This window comes from Maylandia zebra, linkage group LG15, assembly GCF_041146795.1.
Source record: "Maylandia zebra isolate NMK-2024a linkage group LG15, Mzebra_GT3a, whole genome shotgun sequence".
NCBI lineage: Eukaryota > Metazoa > Chordata > Actinopteri > Cichliformes > Cichlidae > Maylandia > Maylandia zebra.
The window spans coordinates 11,398,547-11,425,535 of record NC_135181.1 but is presented as its reverse complement, the minus strand read 5'-3'; the positions used below and the strand labels follow the sequence as shown (position 1 = coordinate 11,425,535).

At 40.5% G+C, this 26,989-nt stretch overlaps 1 protein-coding gene across 4 annotated transcripts in view; it reads left to right on the top strand.

The window, feature by feature from the left end:
• The window catches only part of stxbp5a (syntaxin binding protein 5a (tomosyn)), a 103,947-nt gene that overhangs the window by 46,309 nt on the left and 30,649 nt on the right, over window positions 1–26,989 (top strand). For all 4 annotated transcript variants that reach the window (XM_076873873.1, XM_076873872.1, XM_076873871.1 and 1 more), the window contains exons 6-8: window positions 3,241–3,375; window positions 15,372–15,435; window positions 16,861–16,944. In XM_076873873.1, the coding sequence (XP_076729988.1) occupies window positions 3,241–3,375; window positions 15,372–15,435; window positions 16,861–16,944 (283 nt within the window). The remainder of the gene's footprint in view (window positions 1–3,240; window positions 3,376–15,371; window positions 15,436–16,860; window positions 16,945–26,989) is intronic.

The window sequence follows — 26,989 nt, the reverse complement described above, 5'->3', positions numbered from 1 at the left end:
TTACCCGTCATGCTTCAACAGGGTATTTTTTTTTGCATATGTATAACCAAGATCACAGTTTCTATTATTTAGTTGTATCTCTAATAGGGATGGGTACCGGTTCTGACATAAACGGTAGTAACCAGACCGAAAAGCAGCGCACATTTCGGTGCTTTATTTCGGTGCTTTTTTTCCTGAGATGTCATACACTTTAGATTCTAGCCAATCATTTTACGTTTCCGAGGATAGCAGGCGGGTCCAGGTACGTACGTTCTTTTAGAGCAGAGCTACAGATTAAAAATGCCCAAGGCGAAGCGGTCAAAGTCTGGCTGTACTTCACAGCAAAATATGCAAACTCAGCAGCCTGCAACAAGTGCTTTAAGCTGATACTGTGATACTGTCAAAGGAGGTAACACCTCGAATCCCATGAAACACCTGGCGACGCATAGCGTTTTTTTTAAAAGCTGAGAAATGCGCCGTATTTGATAGCTTGCTGCGAGACCTCACACCGAGCGCATCTACTGCGGGTGTGGTGCCTGTTATCGGACCCGGAGTTAGCAACATCCCCCAAAAACCCGAAGAGGAGAGTCCTGGCCCCTAGCCCTGCCAGTGTAGCAGAAATGATGACGGATGATGACGGCAGCAGCAGCAGCTGTTCTTCTCTGAGTGAGTAGCTTAATGTTGTTCGTGCGTAATTTACGCTGAGTAGGCTAACCGCATTATCAAATTAATGCATGTAAGGTGAACTAGCAAACATCATCATAGCTACATGCGGCTGTCTTCTTGTTTGATGGCAGATACTCCCTTCACCCTGGCCAAAAAGGCTAAAATGACCAAAGAAAAAGTGGGGAACAGTTAAACATGAGAGGTTTTTGGACAAAGTTTGTGTTTTTTCCATTGATTAAGCACTGCTTCCAGCCAAGAGTGATGCCATAAAAAAGGCTAACATTGTTATCTTTTTACAAAAAAACAGCTGAACATGAGAGGTTTTTGGACCAATTTTGTGTTCTCCATTCTTTAAGCACCAGTTTGAGCACCGTTTAAGCACGGGCACCGTTTCAAAAGTACCGGTTTGGCACCGATATTGGATAAAACCTAAACGATACCCATCCCTAATCTCTAAAATGCTTTTGCACATTAGTTATGCTCAATTGAATCATCATTGAATCATGCAGAAAATGGGATTGCATATTTTTCTAATTATAAGGAATTGTTTTAATATTGCGTATAGGGCTGCCGCACACGATTATTTTGATAGTCGACTAGTCACCGATTATTTTTGCGATTAGTCGACTAATCAGATCATGCATCCATTGGACGTAAAACATACAGCTTATTGCATCAGCATGCGTCTGCACTTATATAACTATCATTAGCTTACAGCTTTAAGTATTTACGGTATGTGCTAACTAAAAATAAAGACAAGATGATAGTTTATTAAACTTTTAATAAAATTTGCAGATTGTCTCGGTGAAGTTTAATAAACTTCTTGCTATCTAAAATATGACAGGACACTGGAGTAAATTCTCGACCATCTCATGCTTCTGATAATCAGTTTTCTGTTTGACATTTATTCAGCTGTGTGAAAACTGTAACTTTAATATCAGCCAAACCGATTTACTCAGGAACAAATAAAACACTGAAAAAAGCCAAACAGTAACAGTTTTAAGTTATCTAAGTGACTTATATATCATGTTTAACCTGAGTAGCGAAAGACCGCGGTGGGTTTGAAAACAATTTGCCGGGAGTCCGGTGTTCTCACGGGCTCTAGTGAGCCTTGAACCCCGGCTAGCTATCGAGCTGGTGGGTAACAGATGTCTCTGAAAACGTCGAAGCACTTTTGCAAATATGTGATGTCTTGATAAACCGAGCAGATATTTGAAGTTTACACAGCTACATTCACCATTGTTTGAAACTCGAATTGGCTGAGCTATGAATTCTGGGATAGGTTGGGCCACAAAGGATACGCCCGACCCATCCTTCAAATCTGGGGAAAAGTAGGACGCATTTGTCGGCTGCATTTGCAGAAGGCTTCGAATTTGGAAAGCCTTCGTCACGTCGCTGTAACGTAATCGGCCTTCAAATGCGGCCTCCGAAGGATGCGGACCCTGAACACAGCTACGATATAACTTTTCTTCTTCGTCGGGGTTTAACAGCAGCTGGCATCCTTGTACATGCATCTTCTGTTTCAGTCCGTTATTACACACTTAAATCCTACTACGTATTCCTGCGTCTTTCAGGATTTTACAAGGCTTTAAACGCCGTCGACGATTTTGATAGTCGACATAATTGTGACTGGTCGGCTAATCGTGGCAGCCCTAGTTGCGTATGGTTAATTTAATCCTTCATGATATAGTACAGAGCCTGATTTTAAGTTCAGTTTTTTTTAATTCATCCCTGCCAAGGTACCAAGATAAATGTAAACTATATTCTGTTTTATCTCAAAGCATTTTGTTGACACACTGCCTCCACTTAATCTGTCTTTGATAGCAGCAAATTGCCAGCAATTGTGCCAAGTGACTTTGCTGTTAAACTTGAGCAAACCCGTCAGCGCTGAGGAGGAAGTACGTCGCTGTACCATTGTTAGAAATACTGAACAAGAAGTGCAGCTTTATTTCTCCTCCTGCATGGATGGCTTTCTCAGCTGATGAAACTTATGGGCTTTGTCCTATAGATACAAGCTTCTCAGCACCACAGGTGTGGCTCAAACCACCGTGCAGAATCAAAAGGATCGCTGGAGGAGCCGAATAACCTTGAAATATTAGCAAGCCGGATTAGCAAGGTTGTACATTACTATTCCTCAGATGGATTGAAAGTTGAATTGGAGAATGGATGAAAGAACAAAATGATGAAAAAGGGATGAGAAGATGAATGGATAAGGAGGGAAGGGTTTATAACCTCTCATTAAACTTGAGTCTGATTGATGGATAAAAGGAGGAGATGTGGGTGATAATGAAAAAAAAAAACGAAGAAAATGATGGCTGCCTCTTTGCCCTCATGTATCTTGTGGGTGTAGAGGAAAAGGGTCTGATTGAATGACTCAGAAATCTGTGGTTTGCCACTCTCATCTTGACTGCTTCGACCTGGTGGAGTGGTAAATAATCCTCTCATAGTTTTGCATAATTTGTCGTGTTAGAATAAGACTGAGTGATTTTCAAGAAGCTTCTTACTTTTGGCTTTCTGTCTTCCTCTGAGGTTTTGTCCACATTTTCTTTTCCTCCCTTTCCTCTGTTTCTAACACTCCTCTCCTTCTGTCCACAGAATAACTTTCTGCCACCTGCCCTTCCAGAGTAAATGGTTGTACATCGGCACAGAACGAGGGAACATCCACATTGTCAACGTGGAGTCCTTTATGCTCTCAGGCTACGTCATCATGTGGAACAAAGCCATTGAACTGTGAGTGGCCCTCGTGATTTTTTTTTTTTACCCTCTGATGCTCTCTTCCAGATTGTGTCCTGAAAGCTTTGCTTTTGTCTTATACTTAAAAACCTTCATAGGTTTTGTCTCACATGGCGGGGTATCTTATCCAAAGAGAATCACCGATAAGTGGATCAATATATAGATTTTGTTAGAGTTGAACTCATATCAGCGACACTCCAATGAGGACCTTGGGGTCTTGTGACTCACCTTGAAAACAGAAGAACGCCGTTTGACGTTTTACCGGTCAAAAGGTTATTGTATTCCAAATGTAAGGAGATAAGAAAGAATCATTAGTCACTGTATCATTTCCACTCCCAGTATCAGATTCAAGCTAGTAAGGGACCTGTCTCTTTGCTGTTTGAATGGATCTGTCAGCTTGACAGGCTCCATTTTGGTTCCCTGCTGTATAGACTTAAATTATTCACTGGAGCATTTTGCTTCATGCTTTCCCCTCATCTCCAACTGTGCATGTGTGTCTGCGTGTGTGTGTGGAGACGGAGTGAAAAGAGTAGGAGGGAGAGAGGGGGTGGAACAGGTGTCTGCCGAGATCAGTGTATGGTACACACAGACGTCTCGTCTCGTCGACAGGGCTGCAGGGAGGAAAAGGCGAGAGTGAGCGTTGGGAGAGAGAGAGAGGGAGAGAAAGAAGAGGAGGGGAGAAGAGTGGAAAGGATGACACAGGGCTTTTGCCTGAGGGAAAGGACATGTAGAGATGAAGAGTGATATAGGAATGGAGTAGGACAGAAGGATAAATACAGGTAAGAGAGGGCAGCGAATGATCGCCCAGAAGAATAAAGTTGCACGGATAAGTCAGAGAGGCAGATGAAAAAGTTTTCCAATTAAAGAAAAAAGGGCAAAGGGGGAAAGCAAGGAGTAATAATGTGTGATGGAGAGTAGATATGGATGATGGTGAGGTAGATACCGGGGTGCCTTTTGACTAAAGGACAAACAAAACCTTCCACGCTGTTCCCCTTCACCTTCATAATGTCTGTTCACCTTCCCTTGGCATCCCCTGCCACCCATAAATTGTTTCAGTGACTTCTATTTCAATGTTTGTCTGGTGGGAAATTAAAGAGTAAAGACTTTTGCACTATGAGAAATGTATTCATCTCTGGAAGAATATTTAAATAGCAGTTTATTGGGCATCAGCTGCATGTACAGCCAGTTTAGTTAATACTGCATATGTACATGTTAACATTGACTTCATGGAAATAGCGCTTTCTCTTTTACTCCCAAATTCATTAAGACTCTCACACACAGCTTGTGGTATGCTACCAGTGCACTCGCCATAACAACTACCGTAGGAACAATATCTGATTTGAAATGTGACGTTTTAGCTGATTTAAATATGGCTGCTTCACCAAAAGTTACACTTTTGTTTGTTGAGTTTCAAAATATTTGTGATATTCTCCAGAAAATGTGAAATTGTGAAAGTTTAAAGTAAAAGCTCACCCTACACTTCTACCTTCTTCAAAGTAGTAATCTCAAAAATTACTCAATTTCCCATTTTGATATCACAAATTGCAAAAACGTCCATGTTGGAAATAATAAAAATCTAGTCCTTCCATCCGGTCGTTAAGTCTGATGTAGCCCAGATGAAAAATATCATACTTATTCTCTTTATATTAACTGTCCACATCAACAAGCGTCGTATTTCCTATGACCATTGAATGCACCTCTCAGTTCACCCCCACGTGAGGGCACCTAGCTCAGCAACCAATCAGAGCCTACCCAGGCCGCATTGACCCTGTCAGCCAGGAAGTGAGGTGGAGGTGCATGGTGTCCCGGGTTTTTCTTATCTCAGCAAGAGGAGTGGAGGCATCTGCTACTCAAACCGAGAAATCCACAGACAAAAGAGAGGAAAACTCAGGATTGAGAGGAAGGAAAGCCAGCCTACTTACCTGCTGGAAGTCCGGAGTCGAGTGGCTGGATGAAGGAGAGAGGCAACGTCGGCTAACCACTCACCTTTCATCCGGAGAGCTGCTGCAATTCCAACGCCAGTGTGTGTTGGGCTTTTGTGAAACAGAGCAACGGTCAGGTTTTTTGGAGAGGACGGAAAAGTCCAAGGACCAGGACGATATTCTGGTTGTGATAGATGGCGAGCCAACCACTTTGAGGACGATCTACCCCAAAGAAGATACACACCACACACTCATACATTCCAGTTACATTCACAAGGACCTTTGAAGTTGGCTATCGCCAGCTTAACTCTAAATTCTTAAAGGGCCCCAACGAGTACTTTTATTTTGTTGAGTGTGCACACTATTTATTTTATTTTATACTTTATCTGTACAAATTGGACAAATACCTGTTATACTTTGTAACAATACAAGAGTGGCTACTCAAAAGTTAACATTGTGTCCAGGTCATTATTGCTGCTCAATACTTTGGCTCCATACGAACTTGGTGTCTTCTGATTCTGGCCAGGGTCTTATTACGAGCCCATGTAATTATTGCGCTGTAATTCACCTTTATACCTTAAAGTTGGTTACACTGACGTCACTAGCCGTGTCTAGGGTTGCCAACTCCCTGAAAAATAAATAAGGGACACCTCGTGGCCAGGGCCGGGCGACCCAGTTGTCTTCACCCTTCCCAGTGTGGTGAATTTTCTAGCTCTTTTTTTGTGTGTGAAATTATTTTTTTAACCATTTGACTTGAATTTGATTTAAGTAGATGTTTATTCTTTGTGATATGAACACATGTGAAACAAATGATCATTTAGCCATTTATTTTTAGCTCAAAATGACAACATTAACACAATAAAACAGGTCTCCTTCTTAAACAGAAGCCTGTCATGCTTAACGTGTCATGTCTCATCACAGCCGCTCACACTGCTCGCGCGCAAACACGTAAACGTTGGTGTAAAAGATGGAGCAGCACGGCTGTGCAGCGTGTGATCTGGACACAAGCGATGGAGGCACAACTTGTAGAACTTTTCAAAGCTCATCCGAGCCTTTTCGATGTGGCATCACAAAATTATCACGACCACAACAACCGTGAAAATAGTGGGATTTACACTGCTGCTCAATCACAGCTGCCTGATCAATGTTTTTCATTAGCAATTTAGCAAAGTTGATGGTGGTGGTGTGTGTGTCTGTGTGAGTGTAATGCTGGGCTTACACTTTGCGATTTTTGGCCCATTTTGAACCGATTTTTGAGTCGTGCGACCGATTTGGCGATCGGCCCGATTTTGGCCTTCATCGTGCGTCGTGTATCGTGTAGTATATGTGGGGTAACGAGACGCGATTAACACCTCACGACCAGCTCCCGATCATCAATCGCTTGGTCGTGAGGGTGTCACCGCAGTTTGTCACACTGCGCACGCGCAAACACAAATGTCAGCGAAAAAGACGGAGCAGCACGGCTGTGCAGCGTGTGATCTGGACACAAGCGATGGAGGCACAACTTGTAGAACTTTGGAAAGCTCATCCGAGCCTTTTCGATGTGGCCTCACAAAATTATCACGACCACAACAACCATGAAAATAGTTGGATTTACATTGCTGCTCAATCACAGCTGCCTGATCAATGTTTTTCATTAGCAATTTAGCAAAGTTGATGGTGGTGGTGGTGTGTCTGTGTGAGTGAAAGACAGAGGGAGAGCGCGACAGATTTTCTGTTATAACCTTCATTTTATGGAGGCACAGTGTGAGCACTCAGGTCGCATCAGAGCATCGGGCCGTATAGTGTGAGACCTGCATCGTGACCTACCAACTTTTAACCCCTGCGAGTCAATTGTGCAGTTTGAGCAGGAGCTGAATAACGCGACTGAAAAAATCGCACAGTGTCTGCCCAGCTTTAGGTGTACTGTCGTCCGAGACTTGCACCGCAGTGTCGGCGTTTGTTTCCCTGTTGGCCATGCTTCTTGTTGTGGTCATCTGTTGTCTTCCGGTATTTTCTCCGTAAGCGACCTTTCCTCGACCAATGAGATGAGCGGTAATCTGAATTGTCATACTCGAATTGTCATAAGTGTGCTGTCAGCTCATTGGTCACAAATCAGGAGAGGGGCTGGGAATTATGTTTTCAAACAAAGCGTTAATTCCATTAACATTTATAGACTACTTTTGATTCTCACTGTATTACGGGACAAAGTGCGTCCCTTATTAGCTCAATACGGGACGTGTACTTTTGTTTCGGAATACGGGACGATTCCGTTTTTTAAGGGACGGTTGGCAACCCTAGCCGTGTCTGGGCCTAAACTCCGCTGCAGGTCCATATATCAAACGATCACTATGGCATTACTGAGAGTTGAAAAACTGTCTAAAGTCTTTCATCTTTAATAAAATAATCAGCGTTCTGCTCTACCAGGTGTAACAATTGAGTTTAACATCCACACATCCATGAAAACGGAATTTATGACATTTAACGGAGTTAGAAGTTAGCAGGAAGTTAGCTCGCTAGCTTCTATCTAAATACAATATAGCATGTCCTGACTGCGGGGTTTTGGAAACAAATTAAAACGTACAGCTCTGTTATCACTTCCAGCATAAATGAAGACAGAAAACTAAACAGAAGTGACGTTTGTAGGGTTACTGAAGTTTGGCTAGCTGGTATATAATGATGTGCTACGTGACCGCTAGCGACACAGCTATGTTAGCATAATATAAACAAGCTAACTTTTTTTCCACTCGATAAAAGTTAACGTGAGTGTTCTCGGTGGTCAGGAACAAATGTAATCACATGGCAGGATGCTGTAAAAGGACCAAACTTCAGCCAGGAGAACAACTGAGATAATCCAGCCACAATACGAGATTAGTCATTCATATACTGCTGCATGGGCTGGGCTGTAGTTACATCCTAAGGTTTTAAAAACTGAGCTTAAATAAATGATTAGTGGTAATAAAAGCCGAGGGAGGTCAACAGTGATCACTGACTGTTTTAGGAGTTTTTTGAGATTAAATAGAAGAAAATACATAACATTAAATATGTTAACAACACAAAAGCCATATTAAACGCAGACTACTTTAGGCCCGGAAGTAGGATTCGTCACGTCATCACTTAACGACCGGATTTCTAGTATTAAAACCAAATATTATTACAAAAGCGTGCCATACTTGTCTTTTTGCTCATGCTAGATCTCTTTAAACATTCTTGATATGTATTGACCTGTGTGGCTTCCATACCTTCCTCAGATTTCCACTTTTTCTCAAGATCACATTCACATCTAAATCTCTACAGTATATCTGCTTTCACCTTTCATTTCATTACCTCGAGCTGAAGATGAATCTTGTTCCCTATCAGGCATCATCTCACACGACATTAAGTCATTCAGGTTTGTAGAAAATAAAGTTGCAAAATATTATTTCACGTATTGCTGTTTTTGTCCCAAGCTGCGGTGTGAGTCGGAGGACATATCTCCAGTTCAAGCCTCGATCGACGGCATAAGATGTCAGCATCGTCAGGAATCAGTTCTCAGACTTGATGCGGATGCATTCAGTTTGCATATCTGTTTAAATGTATGAGTGTGTGGTGGTTGTTTGCTTTGATGAAGATCAGAGAGGTGTGAGGTGATTCTCTTGTTGTCTCTTGAGCCTCAGCCAGCTGTGGCGTTAGTAGCGTCACTTTCCAGATACAAAAGCGTCTTCTGTTGTTCTCATCAGACCAAGATAGTGCTCTGTCAAAATCACAGTCACTCCACTTACATCTGCAGTGACTGGTTGTGTGATAGATATCCAATCAGCAAAGTGATTAATTGTTTGTCTCGTTTATCAAACAACACCTGCTGGTGTCAAGTATGAAATTCTAAAATTTGCCTTTTTTTAAGAGTGAAAAAAGGAAGGTGTCACCTTGGGCAGCTTTCTGATGAAACAAATCTCCATTAGACATAAATATCCAAAATGTTCTTGCTGTTATCTGCATGCTGTATTATGGAAAATATAACCTAAACATTGTATTTCAAGCCCTGCCTAGTACACCTCAGTGCAGCTGTGACTGCTCTAATGAGGATAAGATGCAGTGTGTACAGGGGTCATCATCCTTTGGGCCCTGCTATTTGGAGACAAATTGTGCAGTTGCTGTGCCAGTAGCCCCAGGCCGAGTGCTCCGAGTATTTGGATGACTCACACCTCTGTTCCCAAGCTACTGTGTTAGAAATTGTACTGGACTATTAGACCAACTAACATCCTACGCCGTCTGCACAGCCCTGTTGTTGACTGAGTGCTACAGGCATGAAGGCTGCTACGTCAAAATATGAATCTGAGTTTGTTAACATGCACGTTTTTTCTTTTTTAAAACAATCATAGAAATAATTTAGATATCTCAATAGACATGATATCTCATACACATCACCACACCCCAAGAAAAGTGCAATACTTCAGAGCAAACTTGCACATTAGTTTGTACAGCTGACATTATTAGGTGTGTTTTATTGCTAGCTTTTATTACTTTTTTATTTAGTCTAAATGCTGCTACCAGGAAACTGCCTTTAATATCGTTGAACATCTGATGTTTAATGACAACAAAAGGATTCTGATTCTAAATGAGTTGGTATATTATATACTTTAAATAACAACACAACAAACTTACTGTTAGAACTTGACCGATTTATGTGTGGGCCGATATTGTCAGCCGATGTCAGCCATTTTTCTTGGTATTAGCATTTATAAGAGCCTTTTAAATGAAAACTAAAGAAAACTACAAGAAAACCCTTTAATCATGTTATGATTGTTGACGTTACAGACTTAGGGCTACATCCACACGTACCCGGTTATATTTGAAAACGCAGATTTTTCTGTGCGTTTGCAGCTTTCGTACACACGTAAACTGTGTTTTAAAAACTCCTGCCAGGGTGGAGATTTTCTCCACACATAAGACTCAGTTCTGCTTCTATGCACCATCTTTGTTTACTCTTTCCCACCCAGGCTTCTAGACTTCTGATTGGCCAACATTTCTACACGGTTAGGAATATATCGCTATCTGCTGCTTTGGTATGTTCCTTGCAGCGTTTTCCTTCATTTTGGCTTTTACGTGTGGACGGCATTTTTTTTTTTTAAAACGAAAACGGAAAATCTCTGTTTTCAAAAATACCTGTGTACGTGTGGACGTAGCCTTAGTCATTGGAAGGCACTCTCCAACTTCCTTGTTAGCCACACACGTGTTTTTGAATGCCCCAAAAACACAATATCCAGCTGATCCGAGAAGAGCTTAAACAAGCAAATATAATAAATATCAGGGAAATCTTTTTTTGGGTGTGTCTGAAAGGAAAGAAAATAGCCAGTGTATTGGAATATCAGTATTAGTATTGGTCTTAAATAATTCTGTATTGGCTAAAGCTCTTCTTACAACATTACTAGAAAGCAAATTAAACTCCTAGGACCTGGCGTCCACATATGTCGACATCACATTTTGGGTTGTCTAGACCAAAATGCTAAATTTTGCTCTACAACGGCCTGATATCCACTTACGAGGACGTTATACTGCCACTGTTCTATCGAAATTTAAAGCAAATGTCCTCATATGCAGATCTCATTTTTTCTCAGAAACAAAAATGAGGTAAAAAATCAAAAATCATGTAATTCTTTGTTTTTGCATTCATCAGGTCCTGATCAGCCCAAATAGCAAAGAGAAATTAAAAATGCATGCTATAAAGAGTCAGGATCTTAGGAGGTTAAATAGAATTAGGCTAATCCTTCATATATGATATACTTGACTGCAGTATATTAATCATAAATTAGCATACACAAACTTTATACATGCAAAATGTGTACCACTGTGCTCTACTAAGCATCCCTATCAAAGACTTAACTCCATTAGGATCCCCTACATTCTCATCACTCCACTGCTGCATTCCCAGTGGCATTACATTCCCTCCCCCAAAAAGTGAATTATGAAAAAGACAAGAAAAATAAATAAATAACCAAGTTAACAATTTCTGAAAAAAGGCATATTCTTTAAGTACCCCGTACTTGTAATACATCTCTCCATGATTTCAGATTGAGTTATTATATCCTTTTCAGTGGCTGTTAACTGTTCTGATATTAACACAGCTCCTTTTTCTTGTCTAGTTGTGTAGGAGGGTATGCAGTTATTGAATGTTTAAGTGTTCAACGTATCCTTTCATCTAACTTGAATATACAGTTTGAAGCTGTTTTGTATGTATCTAGCAGTGACTATGTGTGCGCTGGTGTGTGTTAAATCAGCTAAACAGTCACTGGGTGCAGAGAGACAAGGAGAAGTGGGACTGGAGCAAATGTTAAGAGCTTACTATGACACATAGTTCACGTGAACATGTTGACCCGAGGCATCTCCTGTTCTGTCCACTTTCATTTCCTCCTGCTCCCCCACTCGAACCCTGCAGCTAGTATAAATACTTGGTTGAATCTTAAAAAAAAATTTCTTACATGAATACTTCCTGCACACTTTGTTTATATGCATGTGTGAAATCCTCAGCTGGTACTAAAATAGATTAGAGAAGATTTATGGCTGGGAGTATCCCCCTAGCCATGTACTGGGACTTCAGGAATGCTGTGCTACCGCTTGTAGACCCGGTACAGTGATCTTTTGTTGTTATACATATCCTTTTGATATTCTGTTTAATTAAGGGTAGAAATAAGTCACTTCACAGGTTAATTTTGTTTGGTTCCTACACATATTTATAGTCTGGTTCTTGTTCTAATCTTTTTTCAGTACCAAAGAAATAGATTTTTGGTCGTAAAACATCAAGATTTTTTTTAAAATACCTGTATTTGGTGTTTTTCGGAAAGTTAGAGTGGAAGACTCTCGTTGCAGTAAAGTAAAACTGGAATGTTTTAAATGGTTGGGTCATTAATTGGACTTCACCAGGGGAAACCCCCCCCCCAAAACAAACCAGGCAGACCCTGAATCATCTGGAAGAGAACTGTTGTGTCAGAGCTACAGGAGATGGACCACACCTGAGGGCAAGCTCAGGGGACAACTTAAATGGAGGGAACTCGTGGCCTTGTGGCCTGCTAGAGGGTGAAGACATTAGGAAAGATGAAGAAGGTGAAGACTCTATTTCTGTACATTAAATATGACTGAAAATGCTTGCTTAACATAGAGACAGAAAGCAGCAGAAAACAGCTACCCTGTCTTAAACCAAGCCTAGCAGTAACGCTAAATGTCACTAATTAAAATTTCATTTATTCTTTCTCTAAAAAAAACATGTTACCTTTTTATAGGGGTTTATGCCATCGGATGTTGGGATTATGAGCGAGTTCTGGCAGATATTGTGTAGCTGTGCTCAGCTAAGCCAATCGATGTCTAGTGGTAGCTTCATTTTTAAGAAACGGATCCGAGATGTGTCACCTATTTTCTAACCTGTGGCAGGAAGATGAATGAGAGCACGTCTCCAAAAAAAGTAAATCTGTTCCAATAATATAACAATTACCATTTCATGGCTGCCTCTGCTGATTTTGGTCTCTTTCAGGAGGCTACAGTTTTGATGAGGAAGCAGCTCTCTATGCAGAATTAGTATAGCTAAGCCAGGACTGATGTCTGGAACGTGATCCTATGCTGGAAAAATATGTAGCTGTCATGAATGCTTACATAAAGAATCACACAAAATGACGCTATAGTAGACACACACATACACACATACAACACGCGTGGTCTGTTGAGGTCACATCAGGCCACATAAGAAATCAGCAGGCTGCGAATAGGCTATTCAAGCCATGTTGCCGCAGAGGCACTGCCATGCTGACTGCGCCTCTGCAGCCTGAGAGATTGTCACCCATAATGACACCAGATGTTCAGGACTTCACTGTGTGGGCATGTGTCAGTGTTGGAGTTAAGCTGTTGAATAGGTATGCTCGATGATTTTTTTGTGCTTTCATTTCTAAATGCATAATATCTGAAATTATACCGTCCTATGAGTTCAGTTACTGCTATATTCTCTGCGTGTGAATGAGGAAATGTGGGTGTGTCAGCGCCGAGGAGATGCTTTTAAATTCAATGAGGTGTTACCTTTACAAGTGCTTAAATACCCCCTCACTCCTGTGTTCATTATACACGCAAAGACAATTGCTTTACAGTGCACGTGCGCATGCATGCAACATATGTATTGTAATAGGCCATTTTCTTTAATGCGCTAAAGGCATTGCTGGGTAGGGAGAATGTTTGATATACAGAGAAGGATTTGGTGCAGTAAGGCTTTATAACAGATGACTGGCTGAAGGTATCGGGGTGGGGGGGATTGCAAGATTTTATGACGTTCTGAACAAGCATTATATTTGCCACGGGGTATTTAGTTTTACTCTTGCTGTTGGTTCTGCGTGTGTGTGTGTGTGCGTGTCTGTCTGTGTGACATATAAAACCTTCACTTAGTTTTTGAAAGACAAGAATGTGATAAATGCGAACATACTATGAGAATACAAGCATACTCTGCGCACACAAGCATATATTGAGACAAATACAGTGGCATACATGCACAGTATAGCATCTCACCATTCCGTGTATCTGTGTGTGTGTGTGTGTGTGTGTGTGTGTGTGTGCATGTGTGTGTTTGCCTGTGGATGATTTTTGGGAGCCTGCTCGCGCTCTGCCCATCCTGCCTCTGTTGCTATGGTGATTCCTTTATCTCCAAACCTGAATGTGTTGGGGTTTTTTGTGAACTTTGTAAATATGTTCACTTCTGGTTTATTTACTGTACGACAACAGGTTTTAACAAAATAGATTTGCTGTGAAGTCTCAAGGGAAGCACAGAGAACATTATATATAAAAACCCTAAAACCCCAAGTAAACCATGTGGGACGGAGGGGAACTTGCAGTTTGTAGTTTGGCAACAGAGTACTATTTTGCTGTGGCATTGAGGGGGATTGTTTACAGATGGGGTAGATGTTAAGATGTGTCTTAATTGCACTGACACACAAATGTGTGCGCGGGTGTGGACTGCTGTTCGCTGAGACACAGGCAGTGAAGGGGGGATTAGATAAATCAACAACTCTGGCTGCAGCAGAGCTTAGGTAATAAGGCTCCAGCACTAACGGGCTAAATATAGAGATGACTGAATGACTGCTTGCCTGCCCACTAACTGCTACCTTCTAACACACACACACACACACACACACACACACACACACACACACACACACACACACACACACACACACACACACACACACACACACACACACATTGTTGTCTATTCTTCTTCCCTTCTATTGCCCTTTGGTTATATTCATAGATTCATGGAAATATGCTAAGCTAAATCGAATGAGCAGAGTTAACATTCATCCCTTGCTAATTGATTTCCATCCAAAATATGTTCCCAGTGAAATATGTACATCTTTTTTACATTTTTGATATTGTCATCAGCGTGTCCTCCGCTGTCACAAATATGCAAAGGCATAGGTCAAAACAACGACTTTGCCTTGCCTCATTTTTGCATTACTTACATTTGGCTGCAGCTCCTTCCTCTCCTTCTCTTTGTCAGGCATCCCTGCCCTTGTTTCACGGTGCTGGGGATATGTTTCAGGCTCCAAGAGTCACCACTTTTTTCAGCAGTGACCTTGCCTGGCAATCCTCTGTCCACATCATCTCTTTAAGGCAGGGCAGGTTAGGTACATTTGGCTCCCATGTGGCTCACAGAAAGAGGAGTTTTGACATAAGACTGTCTGGAGGGTAAAGCACAGACAGCAGGGGGAGAGGAGAGGCTGTCGAGCACTTTTTGCCCTATCTTCTCCACTGACATGCAAATGGACACACATATCAGCACGTGGATGCACATACACATAGCCACTGGGGACTTCCTGGCCTGACAGAGTCATCCATCACAACCTTCAGGAAGCTTATTTCTTTGTACGGCCTTTTAGAGCCTTGGAATGATTGACAGCTCTGTCCTCCCAGCAGACCTCTTCGACAAGTCCAAAGACACTCAGTCTTCATCTTAACCCTCACTAGGGGTTAAGATGAGGGCTATGACCATGTCATATTAGTAAATCTTACATGATGCCTGTCTTCTCCATCCTGGCTTAAAGGGGAAAAAAAACTGTCTGTCTTTTTGATCTTTCTTACAAGGTCCTCTAAGGCTCATCCTGGACCAGTTGTTCACATAAGTGATAACCCCATGGATGAAGGAAAGGTAAGAATCAGCGGCTTTCTGCACCCAATCGCAATATCTTGCAAAGCTTACATTGGTCAAAAGTCTGTGCAAAAGTCTTGAATTACCCCACAATTCTTTATATTTTTCTAAGAAATTGGATAAATGTGCAGCGAGTTATTAAAACATGGAAACATACAGGGATTGCACAGTATATAAAGTATATAAAGCAAACAGATTATAAAATTTTAACAAGCTTGAAAGTCAATATTTAATGTGACTACCTTTATTCTTTAACACTACCTGAACTCTATTAGGCAACACTTCTTGTAATTTATTTGAGTAACTTTTAGGAATAGTTCTCCAGGCTTCCTAAAGGACTCCGTTAACATGATCCCACAGTACTTTAACAATGTCCAGGTCCAGACTTTGTTGAGGCCATGACTGATAATGTTCCGTGGTTGATTCCACCTGGATTTAATCTGTCCAGGTATGTTTTTACTACATTGGCAGTGCGTTTGGGATCATTGCCATGTTGAAATTTGCCAATCAGACACTTTCCAGATGATATTGCATGGTGGATCAACATCTGAGGGTACTTTTCAGCGTACTGATGATAATTTGCACCAGAGTTTTTAAATTGGTATTGATCTCACCATAAGACCTATTGCCTCTAATTTTCAGGCCAGTTCTTGTGTAAACTGGCACATCTCGGCCCTTTCTTCCTGTTTCCTATCCTTAAGAATGCCTCATTGAAAGCCAATGAGTGAAAAAGCAGTCAGTGCACAATGAAAAACTTTGAAAGAGCTTCAGAAATCCAGGAAAATTACAGCTTAAGCCCACTTTTAAAAATAATTTACAGGAAGTCTGGCACCTCGGATGCAAAATATGAAGAAACAAGGGGTGAGTCAAGAGAAAGCATTACTTAGTTTTTTAGTGTAGCCCCATTTAGAGTATAGTTTAATTTGAATGCAGGTTGTGCTGACCACTTTGACCACTCTTCAGATATGTATCAGCATGCCTTTTAAACAGCGTGTGATAAGTATATAAGGATATAAGTTGACAAGACAGCACCCATGAGGTGCTGGAGGACAACTACTGTATATATTTGTTTTGGTTATTTTAATTGATGAGAGGAATTTGACACAAATGCAGATGATTTTTGATGATATTTGAGACTGAGTGCGGGAAGTATTTTTCTGTGAATAAGCTCAGATTTTTTTTAAAGCATCATGTTCTTTTTCTACAGCTCTTTTTGTATTATCTAATATCATTTTTTGTGAAGTAGGGTGGGCAGGTTTTTTTTCCTAAGCCGCTGTAGTCTTCTTACACCTGACTTCCTTTCACGCTGTGCTTGAATGTCAAACGTATTACTTCTTTTTCTGCCCATCATGGGGTCTTTTCTATCCCCCTGTCTGTCATCTCTCCTACCTATCTCACTGACTGCCTGTCGCTCTTCCTCTCCAGCTTATAATTGGATTTGAGTCTGGGATCGTGGTCCTGTGGGATCTCAAATCAAAGAAGGCAGACTATCGCTACACATATGATGAGGTAGGCAAATATCCCAGATTTCTTTTCTTCTCTAATAGATTTCCAGCATTCATTTGACTTCCATTTTAAGAAAATGTAATACGAGGACTGGAAGTGAAATCACATATTCTGAACTGAATTGCATACATTTTTGTGAATGTGTGTATTGGTCTGTGTGTGTGTGTGTCTACCTGAGTTTGAAATACTTTACTACAGCTGTGTTTCCTTTCTCTTGTCTGTGCTTTAAACCACACAATGGAGGACAAAAAGAGTGCTGGCAGGGTGATAAAATAAGAAAGATAAAACTTTCTAGTCTCTGCTTCACCTCAATAAGAAAGGGGGGCTGTCAGGTTTGACTTCATAGTAGGATGAAGCCAGAATTTGCTTAATAAGAGAATAACTTTTAAATAAGCCATCACTAACTAGATTTGTGTTGTCAAGCTAAAGACAAAGTATTTCCTCTTTATCCCTCACACACTGTTCATATTTTATGTCTTCACAGCATGGTCTGGGTCCATTTTGACACAGGCCAAGAATTCTCTCATTATAAGTGTCTAAATCAAGTTTTGATCTACAGGTTTATTTGGAAATTTAGACTTAAAAATGGACAATTAATGGATAATTAAACCTTAATTACTACTGTTTTTTGAGAAAATATCTACTTTTATGCAGTACTATGTCCTGCTTTACATAAATCATGGAAAACACGTGTAACCTCTGTAAATGTTAAACTCTGTTCTCACTGCTGTATCATAAACAAAACACCCAGTCCCTCTTTTGATTTCTGTTTTAATCTCAGATTATTTTGTTACATTGTGGGAGCTCCTAGATGCAAATGTAATGTACTCGCATTCACGTAGAGCTTTTATAGTTTTACTAACCACCTGAGATATGCATCCATGCAGCACTTTAGTCCATATACTTCAAGTAGAGCTGGGCGATAGAACGATAACGATATGTATCGCGATATAACTTTTACTCGATAGAGAAATTAAGCTATCGCGATAGACCTCGCCGCTCTTGTCCTCAAAAAAAAAAAAAAGTCAGCCAATCCAAATTAAGTAGCGCAGAGCCAAACCAATCACAGCCGAAGCGTCACGTCGCGTGACTTGTTACGTACAGCACAAGTGCCAAGCCGCACGTGTGTTTGTTTGGGAAGCAGCCAGCGGGTAATGGAGCCGGCGCGTAATGGAGGAAATGAGTGTGCCGACTAGAAAAATCAACCGAGCGTGACCGAAGAGAAAACAGATGATGGTTCCAATGCCGGAGAGATTGTCAAACGGAAGAGCCATAGAAGTTCCGTAGTGTGAAGGTATTTCGGCTATTTCAAGTCTGACAAAAAACAGAGTAGCGTGCACTGTAAATTGTGCCGAAAGCAAGTCTGGAAATACAATAAACTGGTGCATGCGTCACACTGTGCGCCACGTTATTGTTTCGGTGAAATGAATTTCTACAATACTGTTACTGTTAATTCTACTCTCTGCAGTGTTTAAATGCTTACATATACACACAGTTACTGTCCGTCCACACATACGACTCGGTTCTGCTTCTATGCCCCAGCTTTGTTTACTTTTTCCCACCGAGGCTTCTAGACTTCTGATTGGCCAACATTTCGGTACGGTTAGGAATCTAGCGCCACCTGCTGCTTTGGCATGTTCATAGCAGCGTTTTCCTTCATTTCTGCCTTTATGTGTGGACGGGATTATTTTTTAAAACGGAAACGGAAAATCACCGTTTTCAAAAATACCCGTGTACGTGTGGACGTAGCCTCAGTCTCTGACTGGAAGCGCTAATTCGTCATTCGGCTTTTGTCAGACTAAAGTAACTGTTAAAACTGTTTGAAAAGCTCAGCTATACAACAAGGAGAGATTGAGAATTTCCTTTTAGTTCTCAGTTTATTTGATATTGACAAAAGTTAGTCAGTTTTGTCTGTTCTTCTGTAAAACAAACTAAGATTTATTTTTACAATTAATATTTTGTTTCTAAGTGGAATTGACAATTTAGTCTGTTTTGTTTGTTCTATTTTGAAACTTAAACGCTTTAGCGGCTGCCTTTTGTGTAGTTTGCAATATTTGCCTTTATTTATCTGAAAAAGTCTCATGTTCCTTAAGTACATCTACCCTGTTGAACTTATTATGGGAAATAAATATTTAAATAAAAACAAGCTGCTGATTATTTCACATTTTACTTGTGAGCAACGGCACATTTAAATCTTACAAATATAGTTATTTGGCTTATATCGTGATAGATATCGTTATCGCCTGAAATGAAAAAAACATATCGTGATATGAAAAAATCTCATATCGCCCAGCTCTAACTTCAAACTGAACCTTCTTGCTGTGAGGTGAGAGTGATAACCACTGCATCACTCTGTTATAGATCTCAAGTGTCCAGGAACCATCTCTCAAGAAATTCTCTAACCTCTGCCTGACCCCTTATGTACACCGTATTCTGTTCTGTTTCGCTGTTTCAAGGTTTGCCCATTATCCTTCAAAGACCAGCAGGTGCTCGTCTCAGCAGGAGCTCAGGCTAACACAGACAGTTCTTGTTACAGTGTCAAAATCCCCCTTAGATTCTGTCACCACTGTCCCGTAAGAAAATACAATTTCAAGATTTCCTAAAACCACCATTTCCCTTGGTATTACTCACACTGGTGGCTCTAAAATCCATTTAAAATAGATACAGGTTCAGTTTGACCCAGAACAGCCTAAATGTACAAGGTAACAGTACAAAATGTTAAAATATTTTCACTTTTCATTTGTATTCTGGGTCAATTTAGGATATTTTTTGCTGCTGTCAAATATCAAAACGGGCCAAATTTCACCCAAACAGTATGAGAGGGTGTAAAATTACAAATGAAGTGCTGGCACGGGCTGATATTTAGGAATTTTAAGTATGTAAAACTTTAGTAGTTTCTAAAAGCTTTAAAAGCATTTCTGGGTAGCACTGCAGAAGATGTGTTGTGTCATTTACAAAGAAGAAGACTTTGTTAAATACATATTTTACCACGGTTATGATTCACACAGTAGAGTGCCATGTGCTCATGTCTGATTGTAAAGCAGCACAGTGGTTTTCTTGTATAAAAACAGATACACTTTTTTTTAAATAATGGATTATTTGGCTTTATAAGGTAACAGTGTATTTCTGTAAATAACAGAAAACATGACAGTTAAATAGAGATGGTGTCAGAGCTGCTTCGACTCTCTCTGGACCTAGCATTTATCTGACTGAGATTGGGTCTTGCAAGTTAAACAGCATTGTAATGAAATCTTGTTTTAAACTAAGATTTAGACTCATGTTCACTGCTTTCATCTTATAAGCAGTACATGACTAATAACGCTGATATTAGCCATGCACTGTATCACTTACTCTGCTTTCTAAACTCTATTAATTTATTGATTTGCAATTAAAAAAAACCCACAAATTCTACTAATGTATGAGTTAAATTTGACTAATTTAATGCTATTAGTCGGTAAAAGAAATATCTGCCTTTTTACATCAAACCTAGCTGTTCCCCTTCAATCTGATTATAGTCTGAACTCCTACAGTCCATGATTTAGACTTCCTGGTAGGAGCGAAACATCTCTATGAATAGGACCTCTCATTCATAACTTTGTTACTGAGGCTTAAGCCAGCTGAATGGCTGTAAGAACACACATAGACACACATGCTGACTCAGCATGTACACGGCCATGCAGCTGTGTCTGCGGCCTTACAAAGGGCTAGTCTGTTTAAGATAATGAGATTATCGTATCACTCACGTAGATGCTCACCTTGTTGGCAGTCTGTAAGATACAAATACAAAAAAAAAAGAGGTGGAGATTTTGTATGTTCAGTATGTATGAAGCTCTCCTTAGTCTGTCTGCCTCTCTGCCTTTGCTCTCCCTACATCTTTTTCTCAGATAAGCTAATATCCTCCCACTGCTCCTGGGCATTACAGATCCTAGTATTGAATCTCCCAGAGGAGCTCATCTCCTCTCTCCAAACTCTCGCAGATACACCTCCCCAGGGACTGGGGGGGTTAGATTGGGTAGGAACTGAGGGACAGGGTATTGAGCTAGAGGTTGGGCGGGGTGTTATGTCTTGCTTCAATGTAATTTTTCACTGGCTGACTTAAAAAAAGGGCCTGCAACATGCAACTGTTCTTTCATCTCATTTGATATGTGGTGAAGTTACTCCCCTGGCTACTAAATCTAAATGTTTTCCAGGGTCAGGTATCTTTAAAATGGACTTCACTGCAGTTAATTTCTTTTTATTTTCTGTCTATATTTTAAAGCATATTTCTTATAATATGCTTTAAAATGCCACCCACTGTAACCTTAATAATAAGCATAAATAGAATTAGCATCCATTTGTTAACCTCAATATAAATGAAACTATTAACATTAATTGTAAGCCACTGATAATGCATGGATTTGCAGGCGATGTTATATTCGCTGGCTGTGATTTACTGGCATCATGACTCTATGCAAACTCCACATAGCTTCTTCAAACAATACTGTGAAGTAACTCTTTTCCAGCTCTCACATCCTCTCCAAGCTATAGTCTTCCTGCCGCGCGTGCTTTTTTTTCCTCCAGCGTGCTTTCATTCAAACCCTATTTGCCTAGAAGCTTCCTGCCAAGTATCAAAGTTGTCAACTGAAATGAACAAGGAAGCTTTTCGTCTTCTCCTTTTCAACAGCAGAGTAAGCCAGCAGACCGCGCGGTGATGGATTCAGACTTTAGAAAATGCACAGACATCTTAAAGCGTATTTTACTCTTGATGGAAATTTGCGAATGTTTAAACAGCTGAAAGGCAGTCTGTGGTCTTTGATTTCAAAAGATCGAGATAATGAGCAATGCCACTTCCTGTTTTCCTGCCACATTTTTTAACATGTCTTGCAAGCGTTTTTGTATAATTTGTGCAAGTAGAGGAAATGAAATTCTTTCTGTTAAAAAAAAAATATATGAAGGCAGCATTTGGAAATTACAGATGCTGACAAACTGAAGAACAGTTAGCAAATTAGCAAACTTATCCTGTACCGCAAAGAAAAAACTTTGACACTTTCCAGCAGAGTTCAGGCAAACAAAGGCAATAAAACTTGTTTTTACAAGCTCCTAAAGAGCTGAGAGAGCACGCCTTCAACTCTGTGTCTTTCAGTGGATTGTCTATTATTAGCTGTGGATCAGCAGTATGGGTTTCCAGTGAGTGCTAGCCAGAGAGCATCTGTCACTGTGACCCTGCCTCGCTCTTCTCCATCTGACTCAAAACCTGATGAATGGTTAATATTGCAGCCAAATCTGAGTTAGTTCTTCCCTCCGCCCTCTGTGTTTGTGTCCTGGTGGCGCACACTGAATGCATGGATGGAATTTGTAATCCTTTTTTCACCTTCAGTAAGCCTATTGTTTAATTGCACTAATTTAGACAGCCTTCTTCCACTGTGTGCAGAAAGGAATGAAGGAAAGGAGCTTTTAAGAAAGATGAACATTCCTTTCTGCACGCATACATGTGCATTTACAGTAAAAAAAAAATTAGTAGTATTTTGGTGTATAGATGCCATACAGTGTTATATAGTAGGGAGCACAGCACCTGCTATTATTCACAAGAATTTAGCGTAGAATTCAAGTAAACATCTTTAGTATCCCTGGGAAAAAAACATTACTTTTGCAGCTTGCAGTTTATTTTTATTGATTTCAACTTCGGAGTGCATCTGGCAGTCAGTCTCTATAGCTGCAAAGGCACGACCTGTTCAGGCTTTTGTCACAGATGTCCAGCCAAAGCTGCACAGATAAGGCACTCTATTTTCCCTATTACCCTTCCTTTTGTTCTCCCCATTCCTCTTTTCCTTTCTATTTCTTTTCACAAATGGACAAATAAGAAATTGGTTACTTTGACTGCGACTACGATAACCAGGACGCGCAAACACAAAGCGCACCCAAACTTAGCACCTACGCCACGATCTGAAGAAAAGTCCACAAACACAAGAGAAAAACTTGGGGGACAAAATATTTGCAGGGATTTGTGCAGGAGCAGGTCATAATTCTCGCAGCTACTAATAAAGGGCAACAATAACAATAAAATTGGAAAACATATTCCCCTCAACCACGAAGCATTAATTATTTGAATTTAAATAAAACATAACAATAACCTGCTCCAGTTGTGGACAAATTTGCATTGTTAACATATTTTATTCCAGCATTCATTTTGTAAACAGCCTGCCAGTATTTTTAATACTGTTGAATCAGACCGGCACTGTTCTAACCGGATGGGTGAGATTCTCGACAAGAAAAAAAAAAAATCCACCTGGCAGATAAGACTTCCACACATTTCCTGCAGCATTCTCTGTGATGGGCAGCTCCGCTATCTTAATTTAATGCGTCCTCTCGCAGTGAATCCCTCCCATCTGCTTATCCCTTAAGATTAAAAACAAATGCTACAAAATGATCTGCAAACTATCTGACACAAGTGTGGCTTCATTAGGAAGTGTTTTCTTTCCCCCTAAGACCTGTTGAGATTTCAGACAGACAACTTAACTGTACAGAGCTCATGGGTGATTTGGCAAGGCTTGCATAATACCCATTAGTGGTGAGAGTATCACTCTTTACATGATGGTCAGTCTCTTAGGGAGTCCATCCATCAGGATAAAGTGGATGCAAATGCATAAGTGTAATGTCGTAACAAGACTTCCCATGCATTTGGTTTGCTGGTGAATTTGGTTTTCTAATGCTTATTCCCACCCTGAAGTTGTTTTAGAGATGTTTACGAGCTGCTGTTTATAACACGTGAGTCACATAATCATCCCAGCTGTGAGGTTTCAGGGTGGTATCCCAACCATTTGGATGAGTCTTTCTCTCTGTAGAATAGTCATCAATTGCTCAGACTATTAAAAAACCCCACATAAGAACATGTAACATATCTCACTGATTTGGTCATTTTTACTCATTTAAAACAAAAAAACCACAACACCCTGTTTACAAGTAAACCGCACAGCCATGCCAACAGCTCTGTGAGGCTCCACTTGGAGTTTATTTTCAACATTAGCATGTTATCAACTGGCCACCACTCACCTTAGGTACACCTTGCAAATATTGGGTTGGTCCCCCTTTCGCCTTCAGAACTGCCTTAACTGTTTGTGCACTGTTGTCATAAAGAAAAGGACATGCCAGCAACAAAATTCAGGCAGGCTGTGGTAGTTAAGCCATTACACCCCAACCAGCAGCCTGACCCTTTGATACAAAGCAGGATGGATCCACGCTTTCATGTTGGATACTGACTGTTTACTCTTTTTAGAATTCTTTAAAAACTTATAAAAGATCTCAAGAAGATCCAGTTTGAGTTTTGCAGAATAAGAAATTCGACCTGTTGATTCTCTGAACAGAAAAAAAGCTTTTCGTTCAGACGGGTATTTACACACTGCCACCTTGCCATCATACTCGGAGTGTCTGATTATGCTGGTTATGTAGAGATTGACAGTATATTGTGCTTCCAAAGTTGTTTATTCAGTCAGAAACAGTGATGGTGAATCATCTTCATAATACAGAGACAAATCTAAATGTGTAAATAAGAGGCTCACTGGGGCTTGTTTCTTTCAAGACTTATGTAACGAGCATCTTGCAACACAAAAGCAGAAAATGTGGATTTAAAATAACTGAATAAAAATGGATTGCTCATTGCAAATCACTGCTGACGTTTTGCCCCCAAATGCCTTGTTTGTTCAGATTAAGCTGGTTGTGTTGCTTGACTCGCATTACTTTTGCTGTGTGTATGTGACTGCTTGTGTGTGTGTATGTGTTTTTATGTGTACAAAAACAGGTACAGCAGTATGTTGAGTACTCTGTGTAAAGTCTTGCTCTAAGGTAGGGCTGTTCGATATAACGATATATATCGGATGACGACATAAAAACGTCTATTGTTTCATTTTATGCTATCGTTTGTTTCGTGGTGTCGCAAAATGAACTATTTACAGCAATATTTTTTCATTGTTTTGATGGTCACTGTAGTGGCTATATTAATTTCCTAAAGTTCTCTCTTTCTCTTATATTTAATATAACCACACTATGGACGGACAAGCGCCTGTTTTTATGTGTTGTGGTTAGCAACAACGACGGTAACAACACCATCGCGTGTCCGCTTGTTTATGTTCCACATAAACCTTTCACAATAAAGCTCAAGATCCTGTTGAGACTTTTCAAAATAAACTGAACCACGTGAAAGAGCAGCTTATTTACGGATGAGAAGTAAAAAAGAGCCGCCAGGTGCTAAAAAAATAAATCTTAGACTCAAATGTTAGAACAGGCTTTTCCCCGCAGCACGCCGTGTAATAAATACTCACAAAGAAAACGGCGGCCTTTACAACTTATGTCTAAAAATGTATCGTTTCATGCATCTGTTAAAACACTCGACTCCAGCTACATGACGCGCAGCTGGAAACACTTCCCGCAAGTCGAGCTGCCCGAGATTCACAGAATTTACAGAAAATGTTACATTTTTGTGATTTATATCGTTATCAGGATGATAGAATTCTTATATTGGGATATGAGATTTTGTTCATATCGCACAGCCCTACTCTAAGGTAAAGTGTCATTTAGGGTTAGCCAATGATATTTCAGGGCTGTTTCGGGTCATACTGTGACACAAAACTAATGTGTTTGTTTTCTCCTGTTTTCTATGCTTGTTAGCGTCTTTGTCGCGAGTGTGTATTTGTGTGTCTGTGTGAGGAGGTCTTGTGTAACTGTGATGAATGTAGACAGGATCCTCTCAGCCCCCAAAGACCAATCTGTGAAAAACTGACCTGATGTGATAAATCATGAAATTAGCCTTTTTAATTGGTATTGTTTGATTTGATGAGTGCCATGTGTTTCAATTATCCTGCTCATTTCCAATTAAGCACAGGGCATTGTTGCCTCTTGGGACTGGCGTGATGAACAATGCACTGATAGATTTCTAGAAGTCTGTTAGTGTCAGGGTAACACAGAATGGGCGAATTTTCCAGGGAGGAATATTCAAAAGTGGACTGGACTGCATTGAGGGAAAATCATAGACAGTTTATACCAGTATCCATTATTAGATATCATCTATCCATAAGTATACTTTTAGTGTTGACAACAGAATTTAGATCCCCAGGAGAACAGTCTGCACTTATAACTGAAAGTAAAACTTGGAACATTGATTTCATTTCCACAGTGTGGGATGCTAAACATTTGACAAAATTAGAGATGTGTTCGCACTGTATTCGAGACACCTGCAAATAACTACATCCACACCACCTGCCACTATACACCAGTGAATCACTGGTGTATAGTGAAAAAAAAGTGCTGTCAAACTGTCTCTCCTTCTGGGCTGCTGCATCCAACCATCCCCACCATGTTCTCCACACCGCCGCCCCAGTTTAAAGAGACACAGAAGCCGTTAGTCATCATGTCTATTTATTTCTAACAATCCTCAGGAAGACGAAATCTCCATGAGAAAACCTCAGAACCAAGAGCACATGGGGGAGGGGGGGGGGGGGGGGGGGGGGTTATTTTACGCTTTATAGCGGACTGATCTCAGTCTCTGATTGGTCTTTAGTTTGTTAAAACCAAGCAGTGTGATCATAAAGGTGATTCAGTCTTTATGATTTCATAAAACGTGCCAGGAGAGTCTGTGCAGCACACCACACACTTAACTAGGAAGCAAAAGTATGATACTGTTCACTTTGGAGCACACAAAACAGGTACACCGCTCAGAGCGTGCCATAAGAGCGCTGACTGATGCTATTCCCTTTCATGCAGCTTTTTTCTTAAAACTCAGCAGATTTGGTGAGCCTGACATATAGCACTGCTTATGATTAATGACACACTCAAGGCAAAATTGATATACACCTAAATAAATGGCAGCTGCAATTGGAAGAGATTGACTTAACCTGACCATGCACTCACATCAGCTCTGACAGAGAGGCAGTCATTCATTTCAGATGAGCAATGTGAGACAAGCAGCAGCGCCGAGGACACAAGGCGAGTGGGACCAGTGACAACGAGGGGATTTTCAGACAAAATGCCCTAAATATTAAAGGGCTGATGTGGATGGCTGTCGGCTTCACACATCGTG